General features: G+C 45.5%; 1 protein-coding gene across 4 annotated transcripts in view; it reads right to left on the bottom strand.

Annotated features, from left to right (window-relative positions):
* MAST3 (microtubule associated serine/threonine kinase 3) overlaps window positions 1–27,110 on the bottom strand; it is a 310,520-nt gene that overhangs the window by 199,408 nt on the left and 84,002 nt on the right. The window contains exon 1 of one of the 4 annotated variants that reach the window (XM_063915995.1): window positions 939–2,089. The exons of the other annotated variants lie outside the window; for them this stretch is intronic. Coding sequence (XP_063772065.1) covers window positions 939–1,021 — 83 coding nt within the window. The 5' untranslated portion in view covers window positions 1,022–2,089. Of the gene's footprint in view, window positions 1–938; window positions 2,090–27,110 lie in introns of those variants that run through there. 4 annotated transcript variants of the gene reach the window in all.

Genomic DNA, 27,110 nt, shown 5'->3' with positions numbered 1-27,110 from the left:
GCATGAACAATGGCCCTCATTCCGAGTTGATCGGTCGCAAGGCGAATTTAGCAGAGTTACACACGCTAAGCCGCCGCCTACTGGGAGTGATTCTTAGCTTCTTAAAATTGCGACCGATGTATTCGCAATATTGCGATTACTAACTACTTAGCAGTTTCAGAGTAGCTCCAGACTTACTCTGCCTGTGCGATCAGTTCAGTGCTTGTCGTTCCTGGTTGACGTCACAAACACACCCAGCGTTCGCCCAGGCACTCCCACCGTTTCCCCGGCCACTCCTGCGTTTTTTCCGGAAACGGTAGCGTTTTCAGCCACACGCCCCTGAAACGCCGTGTTTCCGCCCAGTAACACCCATTTCCTGTCAATCACATTACGATCGCCGGAGCGAAGAAAAAGCCGTGAGTAAAAATACTTTCTTCATAGTAAAGTTACTTGGCGCAGTCGCAGTGCGAACATTGCGCATGCGTACTAAGCGGATTTTCACTGCGATGCGATGAAAAAGAACGAGCGAACAACTCGGAATGAGGGCCAATGCTCCATATTAAACTGGTCCCAGGTAATGTTCTAGTGCTGATCTTCGCAACTTGTTTTACATGTGCCCAAAGTTGCATCACTACTTTAATTTTATAACTCAAAATAATGTGTATTAGTAAAAATATATTTTAAAAAGCTATTCAGTGAGCTGTGATACAATGTAAACACTAGATCTTGTAAGCAGGGACTTATCACCATCTGCTACATGTTATATTACAGTATTATCACTCATGGTATTTCCTTTTTATCTGTTTGATTGCACAGCACTAAGAATTAATGTGATACTGTATAAATACTGAAAATAAGCTTATTTTTGCATCTGTTAATAGCATAATGGTTTCCTTCATTATTATTTGATCAATTCCGACACAACAGCTGTACTTACAGACAAACATGCAAATCTTTACCTTTTGGACCGTTGCAGTAACGCCCCTTTTGCCAGGTGGCCCTTGCACCCATGGAATGCTGTCCAGTAACTCGGATCCGACATCCTAATCCAACTGTTTGCTAATGGATGATTGAGACTATTTGTCCATTTAAAGCTTTTGCTTCATTATTGTGCAGTGTACTGTACTCATGCAAGGGCAATAATACATCACAGTGATGGTTTGCTCTGTGGGAACTGAAATGCCCAATTAAGGAATCTACTTTGCCACATGACAGTCCTTCTTTTGAAACATCTCTCAATAAAGTGGACACAACTTATATCTCCAAGATCAGAACTTTTGCTATCCATTGGAAAGACATGAATAGAGGGCCTTCTTTTTGTTACACTAGGGAATGTAGACTGTATGCATGGGCAGTGCAAACACAAGATAAGTGTACAGTGCTCAGGGTATGTAGTAAAAGACACAGGACATGTAAGTAGGTCCTTCACAAGCGGCATAAGATTGCAGCAGAAGAAAAGAGTGAAGAAGGGTGCTAAATGTCTAAAGACCGTTGGAAGAGTTTAAAGTTAGAATCTACAGTATATACAGCAGTACACCTGCTAGACTGTGGCACTAGATCCCACACAGCAACTTAAGATAGCAGCCGCAAGGAATGGTCTATAGATGTGGACAACTGAACCATCACTTTCCTACTTCGTGCGAATCAGGTCCCCGATCTGAATAGCATTCTGCCAGTCTTGTGCTGAAGGCCAGATACTATACACATCCCGCTGCATGATACTGATGCTTCCTCCAGCTTTACTGTCGCCCTAATGCCTGTCGTGTACCGGGCACGGTAGTCTGTGGCACATACCAATTTAGCTGGTATCAGTAACAAGGGCTGCACATGGGTGCCATATGCAACTGTCCCAATTCTTCTGATATCCGCTAAATGTGGCTCAGAGACGTCCCTGCTCTAGTCCCATTGTTTACATCACTTCCCTCCTTACACATCGCTCTTCACTGTATAAGTGCACGGTAAGCCGCAATTCTCCAAGGCCAGTAGCAGGAGGTGTGCGCTCTCATCTCCCGGAGCCCGATCCAACAACCGGCGAATTAAAAAGCCCGGATCTTGCCGACCAAAGCCGCGGCAGCAGCTCAACGAGGGTCTACAGTGGCAGGAAGCTGGGGCGGTGACGTCACGGGGGGCGGCATCTAGCCGCTGCTAACACTGTCAGTGCTGGAGGGAAGCAAGCGTGGAAGTACTGGCTGGCGGTGATGGGTGCAGAGTAGCGGGAGATTTCAGTATAGTAGTAATAATAATAATGGTGGGGGGAGATACACGTAGTATGCTGCCCGCTATGTGAATTATAGTCACAGACATTTAAAAATCTTTTAGTTATATGTCACAGATAAAAATATCTTTGTTTTATAGGGGCATATTTATTATCCTTATTTTTGTCAGAATTTTTACACTCCCAATACTGTGGGTGGGATGCAGGAAGAGACAGGATACATTCTGCCAGCCCTCGCACTGACATCGCAGTGGTACTAATCGCGTATGCACTGCCACTAACATAAGCGATTAGTACTGCAAAGGACAGCTCTTCCAATGGAGGTCATTCCGACCCGATCACTCGCTGCAGTTTATCGCAGCGATCGGGTCGGATCTGCGCATGCTGGGCGCCCCCCACCCATGTCTGAGTGCCAGATCGTAGCTGTGCTAAATTTAGCACAGCTACGATCAACTCGGAATGACCCCCAATAAGAGCTGCCCTTTGCGATGTGCTCTCGGGTCTATTTCCTAGTGGGCTAAGTGACATTTGACCCACATGACACGCAAGAGAAGGGGAGGAGCAAGTTCGGCAAAGGGTCCAGAAAGACGCCCCCTGACGTCACAGGTCCCTTAGCCCACTAGGATTTAGCATCTACCGTGCTCTCATCTCTGGACTTCTCGGTATTTGCCCCGGAAGTCCATCTGCACATGTGCAGAGTGACACGGCAGTGGCAGGGCATGCTGGGAGGGATCCGATTGGATCACAGCACAGTGCAAAAAGAAGCCCATAGGCTTCTATAGGGTAATGCCGTCTACTCTCCACACCGAAGCCCCGGGATGCGGAGCTTAGTGCACATGGAAATGCAGTATGAACCCTGAAAACGGAGGTTTTAATGCATTTTTATTTTAGTGCACTCATCAAGTTCCGAAAAGAGTTTGAAAGTGAAACTGTTCGCCATCCTAAGATTGTATTCAGTTTCCCAGTGCTGCAGAAGGGTCTGAAAAGATCCCTCCCTGAAGTGTCCTCTTTCCTCCGTCAACTCTGCTGGCTCCTGAGCAGTCTTCCTGTGAGCTGGGGGCACGGGAGAGGTCACTGCAGCGGCGTTGGGAGACAGACAACGGCGTTTACAGCGGGGCTGCATGTCCGAACTTGGGAGGCGCACAGGAGGCTCCAGCAGCGGCTCCATCTCTGTGGCAGAGAGGTAGCGGGGGAACGAGCACTGAGCAGAAGCTGTGGGGAGGAAGCACTGGACAATGGGGGGAGATGTGGGGACACTGAGGATAGGCTGCAGGAGGGAAGGAGCGATCACTGGGCAGAAACTGCTGGGAGGGAGCGCTGGACAATGGGGGAGGATGCGGGAGAGGAAGCAGACATGGGGGGTGAGGATGTGGGGAGGGAGAGCGGGCAGGTAGTGGAGCTGCAGCAAGGGGACAGCTTGGATAATGGGGAAAATTGTCACTTTTCTGAAAAACTGCTTCCGCAAAAAGACCAGTTTTTTCGGAAGTGATAATTTTATGATGGGGCCATGATAAATTATGAATAAAATGTGAATGAATACAATGAAAATATGCCCCATAATGTTCTTTCAATGCTCTCTAGCAATACTGCACTTGGCAACATTTTAGAATAAATAGGTCATCTACTATTAGGGATGGTAATTGCATGATGGGCATCAAATAGTACCACAATTGCAACATCTCTTGTGATGGCATGTAGCCACTGTAAGGTGACCACTAATGATTATTTGGTATGCATACGCAGTCGAAGCTGGGATTTTCTACATGTGGAAAAGGTGGTTTTGCTACTGTCATCGATTTTGGTTGTCTGTAGCTGCACTGAAGATACGCCCTATCAGATGGGCATCGGAAGGAGGCTTGTAGCTGTAGGCAACCATCACAATCACAGCTTTGAATAGAAAAACTATTTTCATTGAGCCGAGTCGATTGTTGCTAACCATCAGCCCCCAAATCAGTCCCTACATGGTGTCTGATTCTGAATGGCACACACTGCCAATGTCGGGTGCAGTGGAGCCATGTTTTTATACTGTGTGCCACTGTCACACTGGGGCATGAAGGGTCCAACAGGGGAATGCAGTGCTTAGATGCTTGGCTAACCATTAGTGAGTGCATGGTCTGAGCCCCTTGACAGGTCCGTCAGGCATTTTAAAGCATGGCACGCCAGGCCGTCTCATCACATAAGCAAGCAGTTTATTCACAGTTCAGACAGGGTTATCACGACAATAACATTTGATTCCTTGTTCTGCTCTCCAGCATAATATTCTTATGGGTTACATTTCTTATGGGTTACATTTCTTATGGGTTACATTTCCTTTAATTCGCTTCAATGGTAACAGCAATGGCAGCTCAAACAATGATGGGACAGCATTACAGTACATACCAGCGCAGTCTCTGGGAATCAGTAGTGCGGCGACCGCAAACTGAGATTCATTTCGGTGCGCTCTCCCCTATTCGCTGGGGGTTCTATCTAAACGGGATCTCTCATGGACACTTCACTGGGGTCTTCCGCCACACGTGGTTTCCTACCAATCACCCAGATAGTCCTGCTTCTAGGGTACTCCTGAAGGTGGGGATCCCCTTTGTTTCTTCCACTGATTGATCATGCTGTTGCTGCTCTCACACTGCAAATCTGGATAGCTCTTGCTCTTCCTGGCACCACCTACATGCTGCTCCATAATGCCAGGGGCTGTGAAGTACTATGCTTGTTCCACAGCCCTAGCATGGGGTCTCATCCCTGGTCACTTAGCCTGTGTCGTCCATCCTCAGTCCTCAGCTCACACTGAACTGTCCTGTGCTTTGTTCCTTGTCCTAATAACCCCCTACACTTCCTGTCCTAACCCCCTACATGTGGCAGGGTCTGCCTGAACTGGTTTTGGGGCCATAAACTCCACCACTCACTGATAAGAATCAAATGGCTTTTGGAACTTTCTAATATCTGTTAACATTCCAGTATGCCACATATATATAAATTACTGCTAGTACATACATGAGAATGGACCAGAATAATAATAGCAATGTACTGTAGAAAATATACCATAATCCTGTGCAGTATCATGCTTTACATCTCAAAGTAGAGCTATTTCTGCTAATCTGAAACTGCACCAACACCCCCTCCAGTGGATGACCACACCCCAACAAATACCCCCAGCACCTCAGATCAGTGCTCCCTGCTCGGTTGTGTCTATTTTCCCTTGGTGAACAGGACCAGGAAGTGACAGCACGAGTCCGAAGAAATTAACTTCCGCTCTTACAGCAGTTAATGTTTTATCCATTCTCCATTTGTTTTAGAGTATTTCGTTTTATGCATAGAATTTTTGTCGGCAGATAAGAACCACTTGGCCCATCTAGTCTGCCCCTTTTTTTTTTTTTTTACATTATTTTATCTCTAACCTTATTTGATCCTTATTTCTTTGTAAGGATATCCTTATGTCTATCCCATGCATGTTTAAATTTCTCTACTGTCTTAGCCTCTACCACCTCTGATGGGAGGCTATTCCACTTGTCCACTACCCTTTCTGTGAAATAATTTTTCCGCAAATTTCCCCTGAACCTCCCCCCCTCCAGCCTCAGTGCATGTCCTCGTGTCCTATTGCTTCTCTTCATTTGGAGAATGTTTCCCTCCTGGACTTTGTTAAAACCCTTGATATATTTGAAAGTTTCTATCATGTCCCCCCTTTCCCTTCTCTGCTCCAAACTATACATATTGAGATTTCTTAGTCTTTCTGGGTATGTTTTGTGATGTAGGCCATGCACCATTTTAGTTGCCCTCCTTTGTACAGTTTCTAATGTATTAATATCCTTTTGAAGATATGGCCTCCAGAACTGAATACAGTATTCTAGATGATGCCGTACCAATGACCTATACAGTGGCATTATTACTTATTTCTTTCTGCTGCTGATTCCTCTCCCAATGCAGCCAAGCATCTGACTAGCCTTCCTCATTGCCTTGTTACATTGCTTACCTGCCTTTAAGTCACCTGAAATAGTGACTCCTAGATCCCTTTCCTCCTCAGTAGTTTCCAGTATAGTGCCATTAATACTATATTTAGCTTTAGGATTTTTGAGACCCAAGTGCATGATTTTGCATTTTTTGGCATTAAACTGTAATTGCCAGACTCTTGACCATTCCTCTAGTCTACCTAGATCCTCTATCATTTGTTTTACCCCATCATTGTACGCTCGCCACGCTTCAGGCTCTGTGTCTCGCTTTGCTCCTCTTTGCTCGCCACAGGTTGTTATTATTCCAAATAGTTTGTGATGTGGACCCAGTGACTTATGGGAAAGGTCCTTTCCACAAAGGGAAACTAGATGTTGGGTCAAGCTGTAGGCCTTCAACACTATTCAGGCCCATTACACGTCTACTGGCTTTACTCCCTTGATGGCAGCCGTGCCTCCCAGGTGTATGCACCTCACTGAAAAAGCTCATGATGCTACTTTGACTGTAATTCGATTCTGCTCAGTTGTTGCAGAATTTGGAAATGTAGCAACAAAGGTATTGTCCCAGCAATTGACTAACTCTTTCAGACTGCCCATTAGACTGTGGGTGGTATGCGGAGGACAAGCTGAGATTAATGTCGAGCAATTGACATAAAGACCTCCAAAATTGTGCAATGAATGGGAGACAATATCCAGAGTCAGGCCGTGCAGTCTGAAAACGTGTTGAATGAAGAGAGAGGCCAGTGAACTAACACTGGGTAGCGTGGTGAGCGGAATGAAATTGGCAAACTTACTGAAACAGTGAACGACAACCCAAATGGTATTATAACCCACAACCACAGGTAAGTCATCAGTATAGTTTATAGATGTATGTGTCCAAGGTCTTCTAGAAATTAATAGAGGCAACAGTTGAATGGAATGAGAGCCCTTGAGAGACTTGTTTCTGGCACAGACGTCACAGGCTAAAGTTAATTCTTGACATCCTGGACAATGAATAGCCACCACACCGAATTAAACAGAAGTTCCTGGGTCTTGGAAATTCTGGGATGTCCAGAACTTTAATAGATCTTTGATAGAACAGAACCCCTAAACTGTTCAGGAACAAACAGCACTCCAGGGGAAGTTTCAGGGGGAGCTTGATCTTGAAGTTGAGCAAGCTGATAGATCCTTTGCCAGTCCAACATGAATTGAGGTATTAGGAACAATAGGTAAGTACTTTGTGGTGGAGGCATGATTTGGAAAGACACTGCAGAACAGAGCATCGGCTTTGAGATTCTTTGAATTGGGTCTGTAGGAGATGATACTGTACAAGTGAACCAAGTAACAAACAATGCCAAGCTTGTGTGTAGAGATTTAAGTCTCTTGGCTGCCTTGACAGCAAGTTCTTGTGATCAGTAATGACTGTAATAACGTGTCTGACATCCTCCAACCAGTGCCTCCAACTCTCGAAGGCCCATTTTACTGCAAGGAGGTCCCGATTCCCTACATCATAGTTGGCCTCGGCAGAAGAGAACTTCTTGGAGAAGAAAGTGCAGCGGTGCAGCCTATTGTCAGTTGTATCACGCTGGGACAAAACCGCCCCGACTCCTACCTCTGAAGTGTCCACCTCGACAATAAAAAGTAACTCCGGGTTAAGATGATGAAGAACTGGGACTATAACAAAAGCTTGCTTTAGAGCGTCAGCGTCAAAGACTTTTAGAGCTTGTGGTGTTCAGTTAGTGGTGTCCGCTCCCTTTTTAGTTAAAGCTGTGACAGGATCTGCCAGGACAGAGAAAGAGTGAATAAATCTCCTGTAATAGTGAATCCATGAAACCCTTGGATAGCTTCTAGATTGGTGGGTATCGTCAAATCAAGAACATACTGGGGTTTAGTGGGTTCCATGGAGAAGCCTTTTGGGGAAATAACTTCTCCATCTTGGCGAACAACCGGAGCTTCTGGAGAACTCTCTTAACATGGTCACGATGGAGTTCTATGGTTCTTGAGTAAATTAGGATCAAGGTATACAATGACAAATGCCCCCAAAAATGCACAGGTAACATTGTTGATAAGATCCTGGAAGACCACTGGTGCATGACAAGATACTCATAATGTTCTGTATGGGTATTAAATGCTGTCTTCCATTTTTATGCCTCCTTGATGTGGATTAGATGGTACGCATTGCGTAAATCAATTTTGGAGTAGATGGTAGACTCTCAACTGGTCGAAAAGAACTGAAATGAGGGGCAGAGTGTAGGTGTTCTTTGTTGTGATCTTGTTCAACCCTATATAATCAATTCAATGCCTTAAGCTCCCGTCTTTCTTACACATAAAGAAAAATCCTGCACCAATGGGAGACGTGGAAGGCATAATGAAACCTTCGCTGAGGCTTTGATTGATGTAGTTATCCATAGCTTTTGTCTCAGGAACTGACAGTGTATAATCTGGTTTTATATAATTTAGCTCCATGGATAAGATTGATAGCACAGTAGTAGTCACAATGCAGAGTCAATTTATCTGCTTTGCTTTTCGAGAAAAATGACCTGAAAATCATGGTAGGGCAGTCCTATGGGAATCTTCTGCAGCACTCGGACAGGCAAGGACAGACAGGTATTGGCACAATCTGGACTCCAACAAATAATCTCTCCTGAACTCCATTCGATAACCAGATTATGACATTTAAGTTATGTGTAGCCCAGCATGAGTAGTACTTAATAGGAATGAATCAGGAATATAGTTAAAATGGTATATTGATGGTTTGCTATGAAGGCCAAACACTCTGAAATAACTTTAGAGAAAGGTATATTCAAAGTCTTAGCAAGAGCAATGTTCAAGAAGTTGCCAGCTGCTCCACTATACAGAAAGGCAGTAATTTAAGTAACCTGGTTGTCAAAATTAATCTGAGCTGGAATGAGGAGATTATTCTTGGAAGAAAATTACTCTAAGTCTTCCTCATCCATTAGTCTCGGCCTTTTCCTGACGTTTTGGGGCAACAGTGGGCCAGATATCCCTTGTCACCACAATATAGACAGAGATTTAGAAAGCGTCTCCTAAATTTCTCTTCCTGAGACAACCCATAAACTCTAAATTGCATTGGATCGGAGGAGTCCATAGTAGGAAAAGAATGAGTGACAGAAGGAATAGAGCTCCGTAATTCCTTCTCCATTTTTCTTTCTTTGAGATGCCTATCAATCTTGATGGCAAGCTGCATAAGAATCTCCAATGAATCCAGGACTGGCTATTGGAGTAAGGAGTCCTTGATTTTTTTTCTAAAGCCTGACACAGAATTGACTGTGAAGGGCTGGATCATTCCCTTTGCTGTCGGTGGCCTGGCGACTTAATTCAGCACAGTATTCTTCTGCAGCTCTGCATCCTTGTTGTAGAACATGTAGGTGGGACTCAAGCTGAGGACATCCAGTCTGGGTCATCATAAAGAAAAACCAAATCCTTGAAAAAGTTATCCATAGACTGTAACTCTGGATACTTGGGACTCCAAACTAAAGGCCCATTTGTAAGTTTCCCTTGTAACAAGGAAATTATTATTCCAGTTCTCTGTTGCTTTGAACCAGAGGAGTAAGTTCTGTGTCTGACATATAGCGTGCTGCTCTCCTTGAAATTTCAAAATAACTTCTGGTCTCCGGAGAAACGATCGGGAAGATGTAATTTTTGGCTCCAGAACTGATGCCGAAGCAGCTGGAGTCAAGCTCAATACCTCACTTGAATGCAAGGCAGAGCGACAAATCCTGACCTCCTAAGTGAGCATCTGTATTTGACTAGCCAGCACTTGGGCGGGATTAGACGGAGCTTGATCTATATTCAATAATGTCACTAGAAGCCGAAAATGTGGCCGGTTATAATGTTATGCTAGCCATGTAAGCATGCTATTCCTGCAGTGGCTAGACAGGCTTCAACTTTAACAGCTGCCATTCCTGGGTGAAGTACAGTAAATTCACTCGGTAAATGCTGATACAAGGAAATAGTGTAGGACTAGGAGTAAGCTGAAGTGGTAAATGGACACTGACAACACAGGGAGCAAGACAGGGTTCATGATCTGGAAATAGTAACGACAATGGGGGTCATTCTGACCCATTCGCACGCAGCGTTTCTTCGCTGCGGTGCGAACGGGTCAGGACTGCGGCTGCGCGGCGCCCACAATGTGCACGTGCGTCATTGCCCTGCGACGGTTGTCGCTGGGCAGCGACGCCGGTAGCGCAGAAAGTGATCGCAGCAGCGATCGCATGAAGATTGACAGCGGGGAGGCGTTCCGGGGCAGATTCTCACTGTTTTCCGGGCATGGAGATCCGAACACAGGCGTGTCCAGGCATTTGGAGGGCGGTTGTCTGACGTCAATTCCGGGACCTACATCGCTGGATCCATTGCATAGGGTAAGTAACTGCAGGGCTGGTCTTGTTCTGCACAAAACTTTTTAGTATAGCAGGACTGCACAAGCGATCGCAGCCCTGCTATGCTAAAATACACTCCCCCATAGGCGGCGTCAAGTTGATCGCACGAGTAGTAAAAAGTTGCAACGTGCGATCAACTCAGAATGAGGGACAATGGCAGGTAACTAGACAGACTGGGAAACAACCTAGGAATAGACAGGGCTAGAGCAGACTGGAACACTGCAAAAATCAACAGGTCTGAAACCGGGCAGAATGCTTGCAGTGACTTAGAAGAACTCCACAAGAGACCACAGTAGGGCAGATCACTTCAGATAAACTGAAGCTATAACCGGCAATGCACCAAGGCCCTGACTGTGACTTAACTGTTCAGGAAGCCAATTAGAACCCCAGAAAAGAGACCGGTCCCTTGCAATTAATCATATTGCAGCTAAGAAGTTGCACATACTGTACAGAGACAGGTTCTTTAATTATACTGTGCTGAGTAGCTGCAGGTACAGAGGACATGTCCTGGCTGCTTAGTAATAGCCAGGACCAATAGACAGTGCAATTACAGAACATCCCAGTTGCCTACCAGTGGCTGGACCTACAGAGATTGCGAGCCGCAGCGGTGGACCACAACATAAATGAACTAATTGGTATGGGCAGTTACATCTTAACATTAAGTTACTTTATTGGTATAACTACCCATTCTAACGCTACATACTGTAGCATATTACTAATTAAATGCTGTATCCTTGGATATTTTTTTCCGCTAGGAATTTATCTAATCCATTTTTAAACTTATTGACTGAGTCAACCATTACTACCTTCTCTGGCAGAGAATTCCAAATCCTTACTGTGAAGAACCCTTTTCTCTGTTGTGTATGGATTTTTTTTCTTCTAACTCAGGGGATGTCCTCGTGTCCTGTGTAGTGTTTTTTGATAAACAAATCGTTTGATAAATCCTTGTACTGTATATCAATAATGTCTCCTCTCAGTCGCCTCTTTTCCAGTGTAAACAAATCTAACCTTTTAAGTCTTTCCTCATGATCCAGTGCCTCTAACCCCTTTACCAGTTTAGTGGCTCGCCTCTGAACCTTTTCGAGTTCCAAGGTATCTTTTTTTATAGTGAGGTGCCCAGAACTGTACACAATATTCCAGATGTGACCGCACCAATGATTTATACAGTGGCAGGATTACACTCTCATCCCTTGTCTCCATTCCCCGTTTTATGCATGCTAACAACTTACTTGCTTTCGTTGCTGCATTTTGACATTGCGTACTACTACTAAGTTTATTGGCCCTCATTCCGAGTTGTTCGCTCGCTAGCTACTTTTAGCAGCATTGCACACGCTAGGCCGCCGCCCTCTGGGAGTGTATCTAAGCATAGCAGAATTGCTAACGAAAGATTAGCAATTCTGCTATAAATAGCAGAATTGCTAACGAAAGATTAGCAATTCTGCTATTAAGTATTTCCTTGCAGTTTCTGAGTAGCTCCAGACCTACTCCTAGATTGCGATCAATACAGTCCGTTTAGTTCCTGGTTTGACGTCACAAACACGCCCTGCGTCCGGCCAGCCACTCCTTCGTTTCTCCAGCCACTCCTGCGCTTTTACCTGGCACGCCTGCATATTTTAGCACACTCCCTGAAAACGGCCAGTTTCTGCCCAGAAACACCCACTTCCTGTCAATCACACTACGATCAGCAGAGCGACTGAAAAGCTTTGTTCGCCTGTGAGTAAAATAGCATAGTTTTGTGTAAAATTGCTTAGCGCGTGCGCCCTGCTGTGCATACGCATGAGCAGAACTGCCGGATTTTAGCCTATTAGCAATTCTGCTAAAAATAGCGAGCGAACAACTCGGAATGACCACCATTGTCGATGAGCACTCCCAAAAAAAATTCCCACTACTGTTATCCCTACATTTTCCCAATTTAGTTTATAGGCTACAGAAAGACTTGAAAGTCTGATCCTACTCAAATGGGCGCCACCTATTATTGTGCTACCATAAAACAAGAGAAATAAATGGAAATATACATTCCTTAAAATTGTTCCATAAATCTTTCCATCCACATCGAGTTATTGCATATTATCCGCTCCACATGTGGGAAAAAAACATAAACTTTCATGTGTAGTAGAATAGATTTAATTACAATACACACAGATAAAACAACATAAATTCTGATGTTCCACGGTGGTGTCCCCAGGGGACTGAACAATTACCAGATACGATGGAGAACTGATGGTAAGCAGTTCTCAAATACAGCTCTTATTATTTATCCGAAGAAAGTCCACCCGGGTAGGCAAAACTCCGGAAAAAATGATCGATCTGGCCTCTGCCCAGCACCTCCGGGACTGCTCCGGAAACCTGAGTTCTCTGACACAAATAACCAACGCGTTTCAACCCTTTTAATTGGGGTCTTTCTCAAGGTAGTGTGTCAGAGTATGGTCCCTACAATCCTTATAAATGTGGTTTATCCAATCACAAAATTCCACCAATGACGCAGATTTCCCGCCTTTTTCCGTGTTCCTACTCTTTGTCAGGAAGTACGTCTCGTCCTCCTTAGGTCCTTTGGTAAAAAAAATAGTTTTTTTTTACCAAAGGACTAAATGTGGACTTGAGTGAATAAAGCTTTATGTTCACATTTTGCTGCTTGACCATTTCCGCCAGGCTGTTTAAGTGAACTGTGGGACACTTCCGCCAGGACGCACTACAGAACGGAAGTACATGATGACGGCGCCGCCGGGCGACTTCCGGTCAGAACTAGCGGACACCCCGGATGACGAGGCACATTAAGAACGGACCAACTGATAACGTCATCTAAGGAGGACGAGACGTACTTCCTGACAAAGAGTGGGAACACGGAAAAAGGCAGGAAATCTGCGTCATTGGTGGAATTTTGTGATTGGATAAACCACATTTATAAGGATTGTGGGGACCATACTCTGACACACTGCCTTGAGAATGTCCCAAATTAAAAGGGTTGAAACGCGTTGGTTATTTGTGTCAGAGAACTCAGGTTTCCGGAGCTGTCCCGGAGGTGCTGGGCAGAGGCCAGATCGATCATTTTTTCCGGAGTTTTGCCTACCCGGGTGGACTTTCTTCGGATAAATAATAAGAGCTGTATTTGAGAACTGCTTACCATCAGTTCTCCATCGTATCTGGTAATTGTTCAGTCCCCTGGGGACACCACCGTGGAACATCAGAATTTATGTTGTTTTATCTGTGTGTATTGTAATTAAATCTATTGTACTACACATGAAAGTTTATGTTTTTTTCCCACATGTGGAGCGGATAATATGCAATAACTCGATGTGGATGGAAAGATTTATGGAACAATTTTAAGGAATGTATATTTCCATTTATTTCTCTTGTTTTATGGTAGCACAATAATCGGTGGCGCCCATTTGAGCAGGATCAGACTTTCACGTCTTTCTGTATCTTTTTAAAGTGTTTTGAAGAGTCACTTTTCCCTGATTTCTGCTCTACTAGGCTGCCTGCACTTGTTTGCGCAGAGATTTATTACCTTAATACCTTTTTTTGCACATTAGTTTATAGGCTGCCTGATTGTTCTTAGTCCCAAAGTGCATAACTTTACATTTGTCTGTATTGAACCTCATTCTCCATTTACCCGCCCAGGCCTCAAGTCTAGATAAGTCATTCTGTAGAGACTCAACATCCTTGTATGAATTAATTACCCTACATAGCTTAGTATCATTTACGAAACTTGACACTGTGCTTTCCAGTCCCTCTCCTAGGTCATTAATGAATATGTTAAACAACAATGGTCCGAGTACTGAACCCTGCGGTATTCCACTGAGCACTGAAGCCCATTCAGAGTACATCCCATTAATCCCCACTCACTGTTCCCTATTGAACAGCCAATTATTCACCCAAGTACAAATAGTGTCTCCTACCCCAAGCTCCCTTAATTTGAGAATTAGTCTCTTATGTGGAACTTTGTCATAGGCCTTAGCGAAGTCCAAAAAGATCACATCCACTGCTTGACCATGATCAATATTATCACTCACTTTCTCGTAGAAGCTTATTAAGTTAGTTTGACATGACCTGTCCTTCACAAAATCATGCTGATTCCTAGTAATAACCTTGGAGGTATCCAAGTACTCAAGTATGCTGTCTCTTAATATACCCTCTAGTAATTTGCCCACTATAGATGTCAAAATTACCGGTCTATAGTTACTGGGGTGAGTTTTAACACCATTTTTAAATATTGGGACCACCTCTGCTATATGCCAGTCCTTTGGTATCGTTCCTGATCTAATTGACTCTCTGAAAATCAAATATAGGGGTCTCGATATCTCTACATTTAGTTCCATAAGAACCCTGGGGTGTAGTCCATCCGGCCCAGGAGATTTATTTATCTTAATTTTACTTTGTCTCTCCCGGACTACTTCCTCATTTAACCAAGTACCTAGCAATGGGTCGTTATTGTAGCTTATGTTATGCTCTACTCTCGTCAACCTGTCCTCATTCGTGAATTCTGATTAAATGAATTTATTAAATGTACATTTTGATGATTGATCCCCACTAAAACCCAGATTACTAATGAAAGTTTCCAAAAAAGATGGTAAAATTTCTTCCTAAATATGACAATTTTATAACAGTATTAAATAAAAATGTATGGAATCAGTAAATATGGAATAAGTAATAGAAAATTAATATTATTTTCACCTAATTCCCCCCCCCCCCCCCCCCAAATGGTACAACTGTAATAATGCTCTGCTACAAATGATTTTTTGTTATACTGTAAACAGCAATTAAACTGTGCCATTATAGAAAATGTTATCGGCTGATTGCCCTCATTCCGAGTTGATCGCTCGCTAGCTGCTTTTAGCAGCGGTGCAAACGCTAGGCCGCCGCCCTCTGGGAGTGTATCTTAGTTTAGCAGAAGTGCAAACGAAAGGTTAGCAGAACTGCTCAAAAAATTTTTCATGCAGTTTCTGAGCAGCTCCAGACCTACTCTTACCTTGCGATCTCTTCAGTCATTTTAGTTCCTGCTTTGACGTCACAAACACGCCCTGCGTTCGTTCGGCCAGCCACTCCCCCGTTTCCCCAGGCACGCCTGCGTTTTTGCCTGTCACGCCTGCGTTTTTGAGCACACTCCCTGAAAACGGCCAGTTACCTCCCAGAAACACCCACTTCCTGTCAATCACTCACTGATCAACAGAGCGACTGAAAAGCGTCGCTCGCCCTTGTGTAAAACGGCATAGTTTTGTGTGAAAGTACTTTGCGCGTGCGTACTGCGGGCCATACGCATGCACAGAATTGCCGATTTTTAGCCAGATTGCTGTGCTGCGAACAACGGCAGCTAGCGATTAACTCGGAATGAGGGCCGATGTACTAAGCTTTGGATAGTTATACAATGGAGAGAGGTAAAGTATCAGCCAATCCTAACTGTGATGTTACAGGCTGTGTTTGAAAAATGACAGGAGCTGATTGTTTGGTAGTTTTTCTCCCTCAACTTTATCCCTCTCTAAAGCTACGTACACCTGCCCCAATCTTATAAAATAGCATCAGAATTGCATTCATTCTGTAAAATGCACAAATACATTACATATTATAATTACGAAATTCCAATCTGTATATTGTGCAGAATTCTGTAAGCAACTAACTGTAGCCCGAGGGAAAAATCATAAATACAGGGTGTCTCCATGTCTCCATCCATAATAACACTAATAGGCTTATTTAACAAGGCAGTTTAAAAGCTATAGCTACCATGATGATACAGCTCTTAGCAGCTAACACAGTTCATTAGGTTTAGGAACTACGGGGGTAATTCAGACTTGATCGCTGCTGTGCGTATTTGCACAGCGGACGATCGGGTCCAAACTGCGCATGCGTATGCACCACAATGCACAGGCGCGTTGCGCGGTTACAAAGCAGATCGCGCTCATCGATAAGTTTGTGCGACGGATCCGTTCGCACGGGCGATCACAAGGAGATTGACAGGAAGAAGGTATTTGTGAGTGTCAACTGACCGTTTTCAGGGAGTGTCTGGAAAAACGCAGGCGTGTCCATGCGTTTGCAGGGAGGGTTCCTGACGTCAATTCCGGGTCCCGAACAGGCTGATGTGATCGCTGCGGCTGAGTAAGTCCTGGGCTGTGCAGAGACTGCACAAAATCTGTTTGTACAGCACTGCTACACATGCTCGCACACTTGCACAGCTAAAATACACTCCCCCTGTAGGCGGTGCCTATCTGATCACAGCAGTGCAAAAATCACTTGCTAGCGATCATGTCTGAATTACCCCTACATTCATTTGTTTGCTAAATGTCCTTAGAACATATAGTATGTCCTGTTACAACTATCTCATAGTTTAACTGTTAATTTTAACTATTCCACTTTTGATGCTTCTGAATTGCCCTGTTTGTAACTTTTTTTGGCGGATTCTGTATGTTTTGTCGGCAGTCATTATAATAATGTCAAGCAGGGCCACCGAGACATGCCACGGGCCCAGGTACTGAAGGGCAGGGAAGGGGGGTTTCAAAATCTGGGAATGCGTGACACCCCCTCAAAAAAAATTCTAAAACGTTTTTCCCGGCACCGCAAAGTGTCTCAGTAACAGTGCAAAATCTAGACCAATCTCGCCAGGAGCGTATTAACACCAGAGGAAGCTGTGGTTTAAATACAGAATAGTTGAATATCTCTGAGTGTTTAACCCGGTGCTTTCCCGGTGCAGTTAATACTGCGGGTGATTGAATCTGCCCCTAAACATAATGATGCTTGGCTAGAGACACATACAGTACAAGTGAGTAATGCTAATCTTAAACACAGTATACGTTTAGCTACTTAGTACACGTTTAATGAATTGGTACTTTATTAGAAAATGAAGATGCAAAATTTGTGAAAAAATACTCAAGCGCAGAATGCCTAGGTCACAGCAGGCGTCTTGCGGCGCAAAGTAGCTAAAAGTGTATAAGGACATATCTGTAGCTGTTTTCATCACTTGTTTGTTACCAATATTAATCACTAACATTAATTGCAGTCATTGTCCTTTAACAGTATCAGCATATTTTACATTACGTAGTCTGCAGTGTTTTGCCAAGATGAAGACTTCCAGACACCACGTTTTTTTTTTTCCATGATGCTGTGTTTGGTTAATGCCTCCCAAATCCTTGTGTGCCCAGAGTCACGCACAGTGCAGAGCTCCACCATACAGTCAGGAAAGAATTCCAAGACGTTACCATCTGCATTTCTGCTGTGTTTATGGAATTAACTCTTCACTACTAAAAGAACTGAGGGCCTAATTCAGACCTAATCGCTAGGAAGTGATTTTTGCACTGCTGCGATCAGATAGTCGCCGCATACAGGGGAGTGTATTTTTGCTGTGCAAGTATGTGAACGCATGTGTAGCAGAGCTGTACAAACTGATTTTGTGCAGTCTCTGCACAGCCCAGGACTTACTCAGCCGCTGCGATCACATCAGCCTGTCCGGGACCGAATTTGATGCCAGGGGGTTTATTTACTAAAATTTTGTGTTTGTCCGATTTGTGTTTTTTTTTCTAAGTCCCAATACGGGAATTTACTAAGCAGAAATCTCAGCAGTGTTTGGGCTATTCGTAATGGTTTTGACGGCAAAGTTCAGAAATACGAATGAATAGACCATCGGTCAAACGCGGCTGTTTGTTCATACAACACGGGAATTTACTATTAATTCGTATTTGGGTGTTAGTCTCTGAATGCTCACGTGCGGGTGTATTTTTTTGCAATTCGTTAAAAAAAGCAGCAAAAAAATAGACCTGCTTTTTCCTGGCGAGTTTGGATAATCATGCACAGATCAGTGAGATCTGTGCATGGTTATCTATGGGAAAGGGTCTGTTTAGTTTAAAAACTGAAAAAAGAATTGCGTGGGGTCCCCCCTCCTAAGTATAACCAGCCTCGAGCTCTTTGAGCCGGTTCTGACAGTTCAGGCATGCACAGCCAATCAGGAGAGTGCCATGACGTGGCGCTCCCTGATTGGCTGAAGGGACCCTCTTTGACAGCAGTCACGGGGGGTCCCGCCAGTCGGCGAAAGGGGTCCCATGTGTAAACATGGGACCCTTTTCAGTGCGTGGTCCGGGTTTTTCGTTTTTTTTTTCTTGCCAAGTACGTGGATTACAAACAGAAGAGGACCGATCTACACTGGATTGTTGTGAGTATAATTTTATTTACAAGTACCCCGTGGATTCTACGTGGAGAAGGGGACCGACTCTTCGTGTCAACATAGGTAAGTATGTGTGTATGTAGGTGTGCATGTATGTAATAAAGTTATACTGTCACGGTGTGTGCGTTTTGTTTTTATTTGGGTATTTTTTTGTAGTAGAACTACAGGTACCAGTGGGCCCGTTTCCCCCCCCGCATGCTGGTACTTGTGGTTCTCCAAGTACCAGCTTGCGGGGGAGGCTTGCTGGGACTTGCAGTACTGCTACAAAAAACAATATTCTTATTTTTACACTATGGCTATCAGCCCCCCATCCGCCGCCCTTGGATGGGGGGGACAGCCTCAGGCTTCTCCCCTGGCCCTTGGGTGGCTGGAGGGGGGGGGGCTTGATTTAAGGGGTCCCCACTCCTCCAGGGTACCCCGGCCAGGGGTGACTAGTTGGTGATTTAATGCCAGGGCCGTAGGGACCAATATAAAAGTGTCCCCCGGCTGTGGCCTTATCTCTCTGACTAGTGGAGCCCGGTGCTGGTGTGAAAAATACGGGGGACCCCTACGTCTTTTGTCCCCCATATTTTTTACACCAGGACCAGGCGCAGAGCCCGGTGCTGGTTGTTAAAATATGGGGGATCAGCTGTCAATTTTTCCCCTGTATTTTTACAACCAGGACCGGCTCAAAGAGCCCGAGGCTGATTATGCTTAGGAGGGGGGACCCCACGCAATTTTTTTTCCAGTTTTTAACCCATTCTGCACTGCTCACAATGCACACAATGAAGCCCTGCACGGATCTCACAGATCTGGCTGGGATTCCTTGTGTTTTGTCAGGCAGTGTTTTACTCATCACTCCTGTAAAACACTGCCTGACATTACGAATCACATCGACATCGGAAAAAAACGAATGTGGAAAACTCGGCAGCTTAGTAAATGACTGTATCAGGATTCAAAAAGTTGCAGTAAAATGCACCCGATACCATTCGAGATCAAACACCCTTAAAAATGGCTAAAACACGAATATTAGTAAATATACCCCCAGGAGTGTCTAGAAAAATGCATGGACACGCCTGCGTTTTTCCAGACACTCTCTGAAAATGGTCAGTTGACACCCACAAACGCCTTCTTCCTGTCAATCTCCTTGTGAACACCCGTGCGAACGGGTCCGTCGCACAAACCCATCGTTAAGCGGCGATCCGCTTTGTACCTGTGTGATGTGCTGGCGCATTGCGGTTCATACGCATGCGCAGTTTGGACCTGATCACCCGCTGTGCGAAAATGTAGCCTAGCGATCAGGTCTTAATTACCCCCTGAGTATCACTGAATAGCACTTCCAATATAATTTCAGTACCATAAATAGCCTATGATGCATATAACATAAATTAGTCTTACGTTTATTATTGGTATTAATATTACTTATATAGCTCCAGTGTATTCCGTTGTGCTTTACATTTAACATGATCACAATTTTCAAGCTACATGAGCAATGATAAAATCTCTACAGCATACAGTAGGTCTCCTGATGGCAGTAGGCTATATCAGGATGTTAATAGAACAAAGTGTTCAGCAAGCCTTGTGTCCAGAGAAGGATCAATAATGGAATGGGTGGAGCTGCAGATACAGGCCCATAGTGACAAAAAGGGCCATGCCTGGGCTGTGTAACTAGATGCACAGCCATAATGGTGTTCAGCCCCATTTAGAATAAATGTGCTCTAGTGCTGCCTATAGCAATGCATGGTGGTACTGGACCAGTCTACCCTAATGACTTCAAGCAAAGAATCACCCTCTTGGAGCTCAATAGGAAAGAGTGGGTTGGTAGATGGTGGACGCCCTACTGCTACTGTTTGTTCTTAACAGTGCAGGATGACTTGTTCCACTCCTGTCCCCGCACAACTGCAAGTTAAGAAGAGAAAGAGCAGCCTACTGGTGATGAGAGGGTAAGAAAATAAGCAAGATGGAATTAGAAAATAAGAATTTACTTACCGATAATTCTATTTCTCGGAGTCCGTAGTGGATGCTGGGGTTCCTGAAAGGACCATGGGGAATAGCGGCTCCGCAGGAGACAGGGCACAAAAGTAAAGCTTTTACAGGTCAGGTGGTGTGTACTGGCTCCTCCCCCTATGACCCTCCTCCAGACTCCAGTTAGGTACTGTGCCCGGACGAGCGTACACAATAAGGGAGGATTTTGAATCCCGGGTAAGACTCATACCAGCCACACCAATCACACCGTACAACTTGTGATCTAAACCCAGTTAACAGTATGATAACAGAGGAGCCTCTGAAAGATGGCTTCCTAAACAATAACCCGAATTAGTTAACAATAACTATGTACAAGTATTGCAGATAATCCGCACTTGGGATGGGCGCCCAGCATCCACTACGGACTCCGAGAAATAGAATTATCGGTAAGTAAATTCTTATTTTCTCTATCGTCCTAAGTGGATGCTGGGGTTCCTGAAAGGACCATGGGGATTATACCAAAGCTCCCAAACGGGCGGGAGAGTGCGGATGACTCTGCAGCACCGAATGAGAGAACTCCAGGTCCTCCTTTGCCAGGGTATCAAATTTGTAAAAATTTACAAACGTGTTCTCCCCTGACCACGTAGCTGCTCGGCAGAGTTGTAATGCCGAGACCCCTCGGGCAGCCGCCCAAGATGAGCCCACCTTCCTTGCGGAATGGGCCTTAACAGATTTAGGCTGTGGCAGGCCTGCCACAGAATGTACAAGTTGAATTTTGTTACAAATCCAACGAGCAATCGACTGCTTAGAAGCAGGTGCACCCAACTTGTTGGGTGCATACAGTATAAACAGCGAGTCAGATTTTCTGACTCCAGCCGTCCTTTAAATGTATATTTTTAAGGCTCTGACAACGTCCAACAACTTGGAGTCCTTCAAGTCGTCTGTAGCCGCAGGCACTACAATAGGCTGGTTCAGGTGAAACGCTGATACCACCTTAGGGAGAAAATGCGGACGCGTCCGCAGCTCTGCCCTATGTCGAATGGAAAATTAAATAAGGGCTTTTATAAAACAAAGCCGCCAGTTCAGATACTCTCCCGGCCGAAGCCAGGGCCAGTAACATAGTCACTTTCCATGTGAGATATTTCAAATCCACATTCTTTAGTGGTTCAAACCAATTGGATTTGAGGAAATCTAAAACTACATTTAGATCCCACGGTGCCACCTTAGGCACCACAGGAGGCTGTATATGCAGTACTCCTTTGATAAAAATCTGGACCTCAGGGACTGAGGCCAATTCTTTTTGGAAGAATATTGATAGGGCCGAAATTTGAACCTTAATAGATCCCAATTTGAGACCCATAGACAATCCTGATTGCAGGAAATGTAGGAAAACGACCCAGTTGAAATTCCTCCATCGGAGCACTCCGCTGCTCGCACCACGCAACATATTTTCGCCAAATACGGCGATAATGCTTCGCGGTGACTTCCTTCCTTGCCTTTATCAAGGTAGGAATGACTTCTTCTGGAATGCCTTTTCCTTTTAGGATCTGGCATTCAAACGCCATGCCGTCAAACGCAGCCGCGGTAAGTCTTGAAAAAGACAAGTACCCTGCTGAAGCAGGTCCCTTCTCAGAAGTAGAGGCCACGGATCGTCCGTGACCATCTCTTGAAGTTCCGGGTACCAAGTCCTTCTTGGCCAATCCGGAGCCACTAGTCTTACTCCTCTTTGCCGTATAATCCTCAATACCTTTGGTATGAGAGGCAGAGGAGGAAACACATATACCGACTGGTACACCCAAGGTGTTACCAGCGCGTCCACAGCTATTGCCTGCGGATCTCTTGACCTGGCGCAATACCTGTCCAGTGTTTTGTTGAGGCGAGACGCCATCATGTCCACCATTGGTTTTACCCAACGGTTTAATAGCATGTGGAAAACTTCTGGATGAAGTCCCCACTCTCCCGGGTGAAGGTCGTGTCTGCTGAGGAAGTCTGCTTCCCAGTTGTCCACGCCCGGGATGAATACTGCTGACAGTGCTATCACGTGATTCTCCGCCCAGCGAAGGATCCTGGCAGCTTCTGCCATTGCCCTCCTGCTTCTTGTGCCGCCCTGTCTGTTTACATGGGCGACTGCCGTGATGTTGTCCGACTGGATCAACACCGGTCTTCCTTGAAGCAGAGGTTCCGCCTGGCTTAGAGCATTGTAGATTGCTCTTAGTTCCAGAATGCTTATGTGAAGAGACTTTTTCAGGCTCGACCACACTCCCTGGAAATTTCTTCCCTGTGTGACTGCTCCCCAGCCTCTCAGGCTGGCATCCGTGGTCACCAGGATCCAATCCTGCATGCCGAATCTGCGGCCCTCCAATAGATGAGCCTCCTGCAACCACCACAGAAGGGATACCCTTGTCCTCGGCGACAGGGTTATCCGCAGGTGCATCTGAAGATGCGACCCTGACCATTTGTCCAACAGATCCCTTTGCATGGAATCTGCCGAAAGGGATTGCTTCGTAAGAAGCTACCATTTTTTCCCAGGACTCTTGTACCTTGATGTACAGACACCTTTCCTGGTTTTAGGAGGTTCCTGACCAGGTCAGATAACTCCTTGGCTTTTTCTTCGGGAAGAAAAACCTTTTTCTGAACTGTGTCCAGAATCATCCCCAGGAACAGCAGACGAGTTGTCGGCATTAATTGGGATTTTGGAATATTCAGAATCCATCCGTGCTGCTTTAGCACCTCTTGAGATAGTGCTAAACCCATCTCTAGCTGTTCTCTGGACCTTGCCCTTATTAGGAGATCGTCCAAGTATGGGATAATTAATACGCCCTTTCTTCGAAGAAGAAATATTATCTCGGCCATTACCTTTGTAAAGACCCGAGGTGCCGTGGACAAACCAAACGGCAGCGTCTGAAACTGATAGTGACAGTTTTGTACAACGAACCTGAGGTACCCCTGGTGTGAGGGGTAATTGGAACGTGGAGATACGCATCCTTGATGTCCAAGGATACCATAAAGTCCCCTTCTTCCAGGTTCGCTATCACTGCTCTGAGTGACTCCATCTTGAACTTGAACTTCTTTATGTACAGGTTCAAGGACTTCAGATTTAGAATAGGCCTTACCGAGCCATCCGGCTTCGGTACCACAAAAAGAGTGGAATAATACCCCTTCCCTTGTTGTAGAAGAGGTACCTTGACTATCACCTGCTGAGAATACAGCTTGTGAATGGCTTCCAAAACCGTCTCCCTTTCTGAGGGGGACGTTGGTAAAACAGACTTCAGGAAACGGCGAGGTGGCTCTGTCTCTAATTTCAACCTGTACCCCTGAGATATTATCTGCAGGATCCAGGGATTTACCTGCGAGTGAGCCCACTGCGCGCTGTAATTCTTGAGACGACCGCCTACCGCCCCCGAGTCCGCTTGCGAAGCCCCAGCGTCATGCTGAGGCTTTTGTAGAAGCCGGGGAGGGCTTCTGTTCCTGGGAAGGAGCTGCCTGTTGCTGTCTCTTCCCTCGTCCTCTGCCTCGTGGCAGATATGAATAGCCCTTTGCTCTCTTATTTTTAAAGGAACGAAAGGGCTGCGGTTGAAAGGTCGGTGCCTTTTTCTGTTGGGGAGTGACTTGAGGTAGAAAGGTGGATTTCCCGGCCGTAGCCGTGGCCACCAAATCCGATAGACCGACCCCAAATAACTCCTCTACGCATCGCCTGTCCACTGTCGTGTCCATAAAGCTCTTCTGGCCGAAATGGACATAGCACTTACCCGTGATGCCAGTGTGCAGATATCTCTCTGTGCATCACGCATATAAAGAAATGCATCCTTTATTTGTTCTAACGACAGTAAAATATTGTCCCTGTCCAGGGTATCAATATTTTCGATGAGGGACTCTGACCAAACTACCCCAGCACTGCACATCCAGGCAGTCGCAATAGCTGGTCGTAGTATAACACCTGCATGTGTGTATATACCTTTTTGGATCTTTTCCATCCTCCTATCTGATGGATCTTTAAGTGCGGCCGTCTCAGGAGAGGGTAACGCCACTTGTTTTGATAAGCGTGTTAGCGCTTTGTCCACCCTAGGAGGTGTTTCCCAGCGCTCCCTAACCTCTGGCGGGAAAGGGTATAAAGCCAATAACTTCTTTGAAATTAGCAGTTTTTTATCGGGGCACCCCACGCTTCATCACACACGTCATTTAATTCTTCTGATTCGGTAAAAACTACTGGTAGTTTTTTCACACCCCACATAATACCCTGTTTAGTGGTACCTGTAGTATCAGCTAAATGTAACATCTCCTTTATTGCCAAAATCATATAACGTGTGGCCCTACTGGAAAATACGGTTGATTCGTCACCTTCACCACCGGAATCAGTGCCTGTGTCTGGGTCTGTGTCGACCGACTGAGGCAAGGGGCGTTTTACAGCCCCTGACGGTGTTTGAGGCGCCTGGACAGGCACTAATTGAGTGTCCGGCCGCCTCATGTCGGCAAACGACTGCTTAAGCGAGTTGACGCTATCCCGTAATTCCACAAATAAAGGCATCCATTCTGGTGTCGACCCCCTAGAAGGTGACATCCTCATATTTGGCAATTGCTCCGCCTCCACACCAATAACGTCCTCATACATGTCGACACACACGTACCGACACACAGCAGACACACAGGGAATGCTCTATACGAAGACAGGACCCACTAGCCCTTTGGGGAGACAGAGGGAGAGTCTGCCAGCACACACCAAAAAGCGCTATATATGACAGGGATAGCCTTATGATTAAGTGCTCCCTTATAGCTGCTTTTATATTAATATATTGCCATTTATTTTGCCCCCCCTCTCTGTTATACCCTGTTTCTGTAGTGCAGTGCAGGGGAGAGACCTGGGAGCCTTCCTGACCAGCGGAGCTGTGACAGAAAATGGCGCCGTGTGCTGAGGAGATAGGCCCCGCCCCTTTTCCGGCGGGCTCGTCTCCCGCTATTTAGTACATTTAGGCAGGGGTAAATATCTCCATATAGCCTCTGGGGCTATATGTGAGGTATTTTTAGCCTTTTTAAAGGTTTTCATTTGCCTCCCAGGGCGCCCCCCCCCCAGCGCCCTGCACCCTCAGTGACTGCCGTGTGAAGTGTGCTGAGAGGAAAATGGCGCACAGCTGCAGTGCTGTGCGCTACCTTAAGAAGACTGCAGGAGTCTTCAGCCGCCGATTCTGGACCTCTTCTTGCTTCAGCATCTGTGAGGGGGCCGGCGGCGTGGCTCCGGTGACCATCCAGGCTGTACCTGTGATCGTCCCTCTGGAGCTTCATGTCCAGTAGCCAAGAAGCCAATCCATCCTGCACGCAGGTGAGTTCACTTCTTCTCCCCTCTGTCCCTCGTTGCAGTGATCCTGTTGCCAGCAGGAATCACTGTAAAATAAAAAACCTAAGCTAAACTCTCTAAGCAGCTCTTTATGAGAGCCACCTAGAATTGCACCCTTCTCGGCCGGGCACAAAAATCTAACTGGAGTCTGGAGGAGGGTCATAGGGGGAGGAGCCAGTACACACCACCTGACCTGTAAAAGCTTTACTTTTGTGCCCTGTCTCCTGCGGAGCCGCTATTCCCCATGGTCCTTTCAGGAACCCCAGCATCCACTTAGGACGATAGAGAAAAGAAAATAAGAAAGAAAGGAAATGGGGAAATGTCCATATGGGGCAGTAAGGTGTATAAGCCACGGGGGGCACTGTGGCATATGGGGTACTGAGACATATGGTACACTGGGGACACTGCTGCATATGGGGCACAATGTCATACTGGGAACCTGAGGTATTGTGGCAATATGGACACTGAGGACACTGGTATATTGGAACAGACGTATGGAGTGTTGAATGCACTGGCATATGGAGCATTGTGGCTATTGTGAACTGCAGACACTTTTAAATTGGTTACATGGCATATTGATTTAAAACTTATTACATTTTATTTGGAGCAACTATTTACATTTTCACCAAGTGTTCAGTTAACACACTTACTGTATGTATAAAAAAAGAATGCAAAACTGCATGTGAAGAGAAGAAATAGGGAAAAAAGAAGCTAGAAGTGGAAAAGGCAGTTAAGTATGAAATATGTTAAAGGGGGCACTGTGGCAGCCTGCAACTTCCAGGTTCTAGACAGGAATAGAATTTATTTTTATAATTTTGTTGTAGTCTTGCACTGTTAACCCGAACATGCTGATTTAAACAAAATAAATAACATTTGACTTTTGACCATATTTGTCTACTTTTGAAAAGGCATTTCAGGGAGATTGTGGGAGTTATTCAGAGACAGTCACAGCAAAATCTGCAAAACTATTACTCAGCACAGGACCCAGCACAGGTCAAGGCCGACCAGCATGTGTGGCGCTGCCACTGCAATGCGATTGCAATTCAGTTGTCATTGCTTCGAATATAGGTTGACCACTGCCTGTGCAGCATAGCTGCGTAGGCTATGCGGTCAGCACACCACTCGACAGGATCCCGGCTGTCACATTACCGATGCCGGGATCCCGACTGGGGTACCATACTGCCGC

This window comes from Pseudophryne corroboree, chromosome 1 (assembly GCF_028390025.1).
Source record: "Pseudophryne corroboree isolate aPseCor3 chromosome 1, aPseCor3.hap2, whole genome shotgun sequence".
NCBI lineage: Eukaryota > Metazoa > Chordata > Amphibia > Anura > Myobatrachidae > Pseudophryne > Pseudophryne corroboree.
This window is presented reverse-complemented; position numbering and strand designations above follow the sequence as displayed.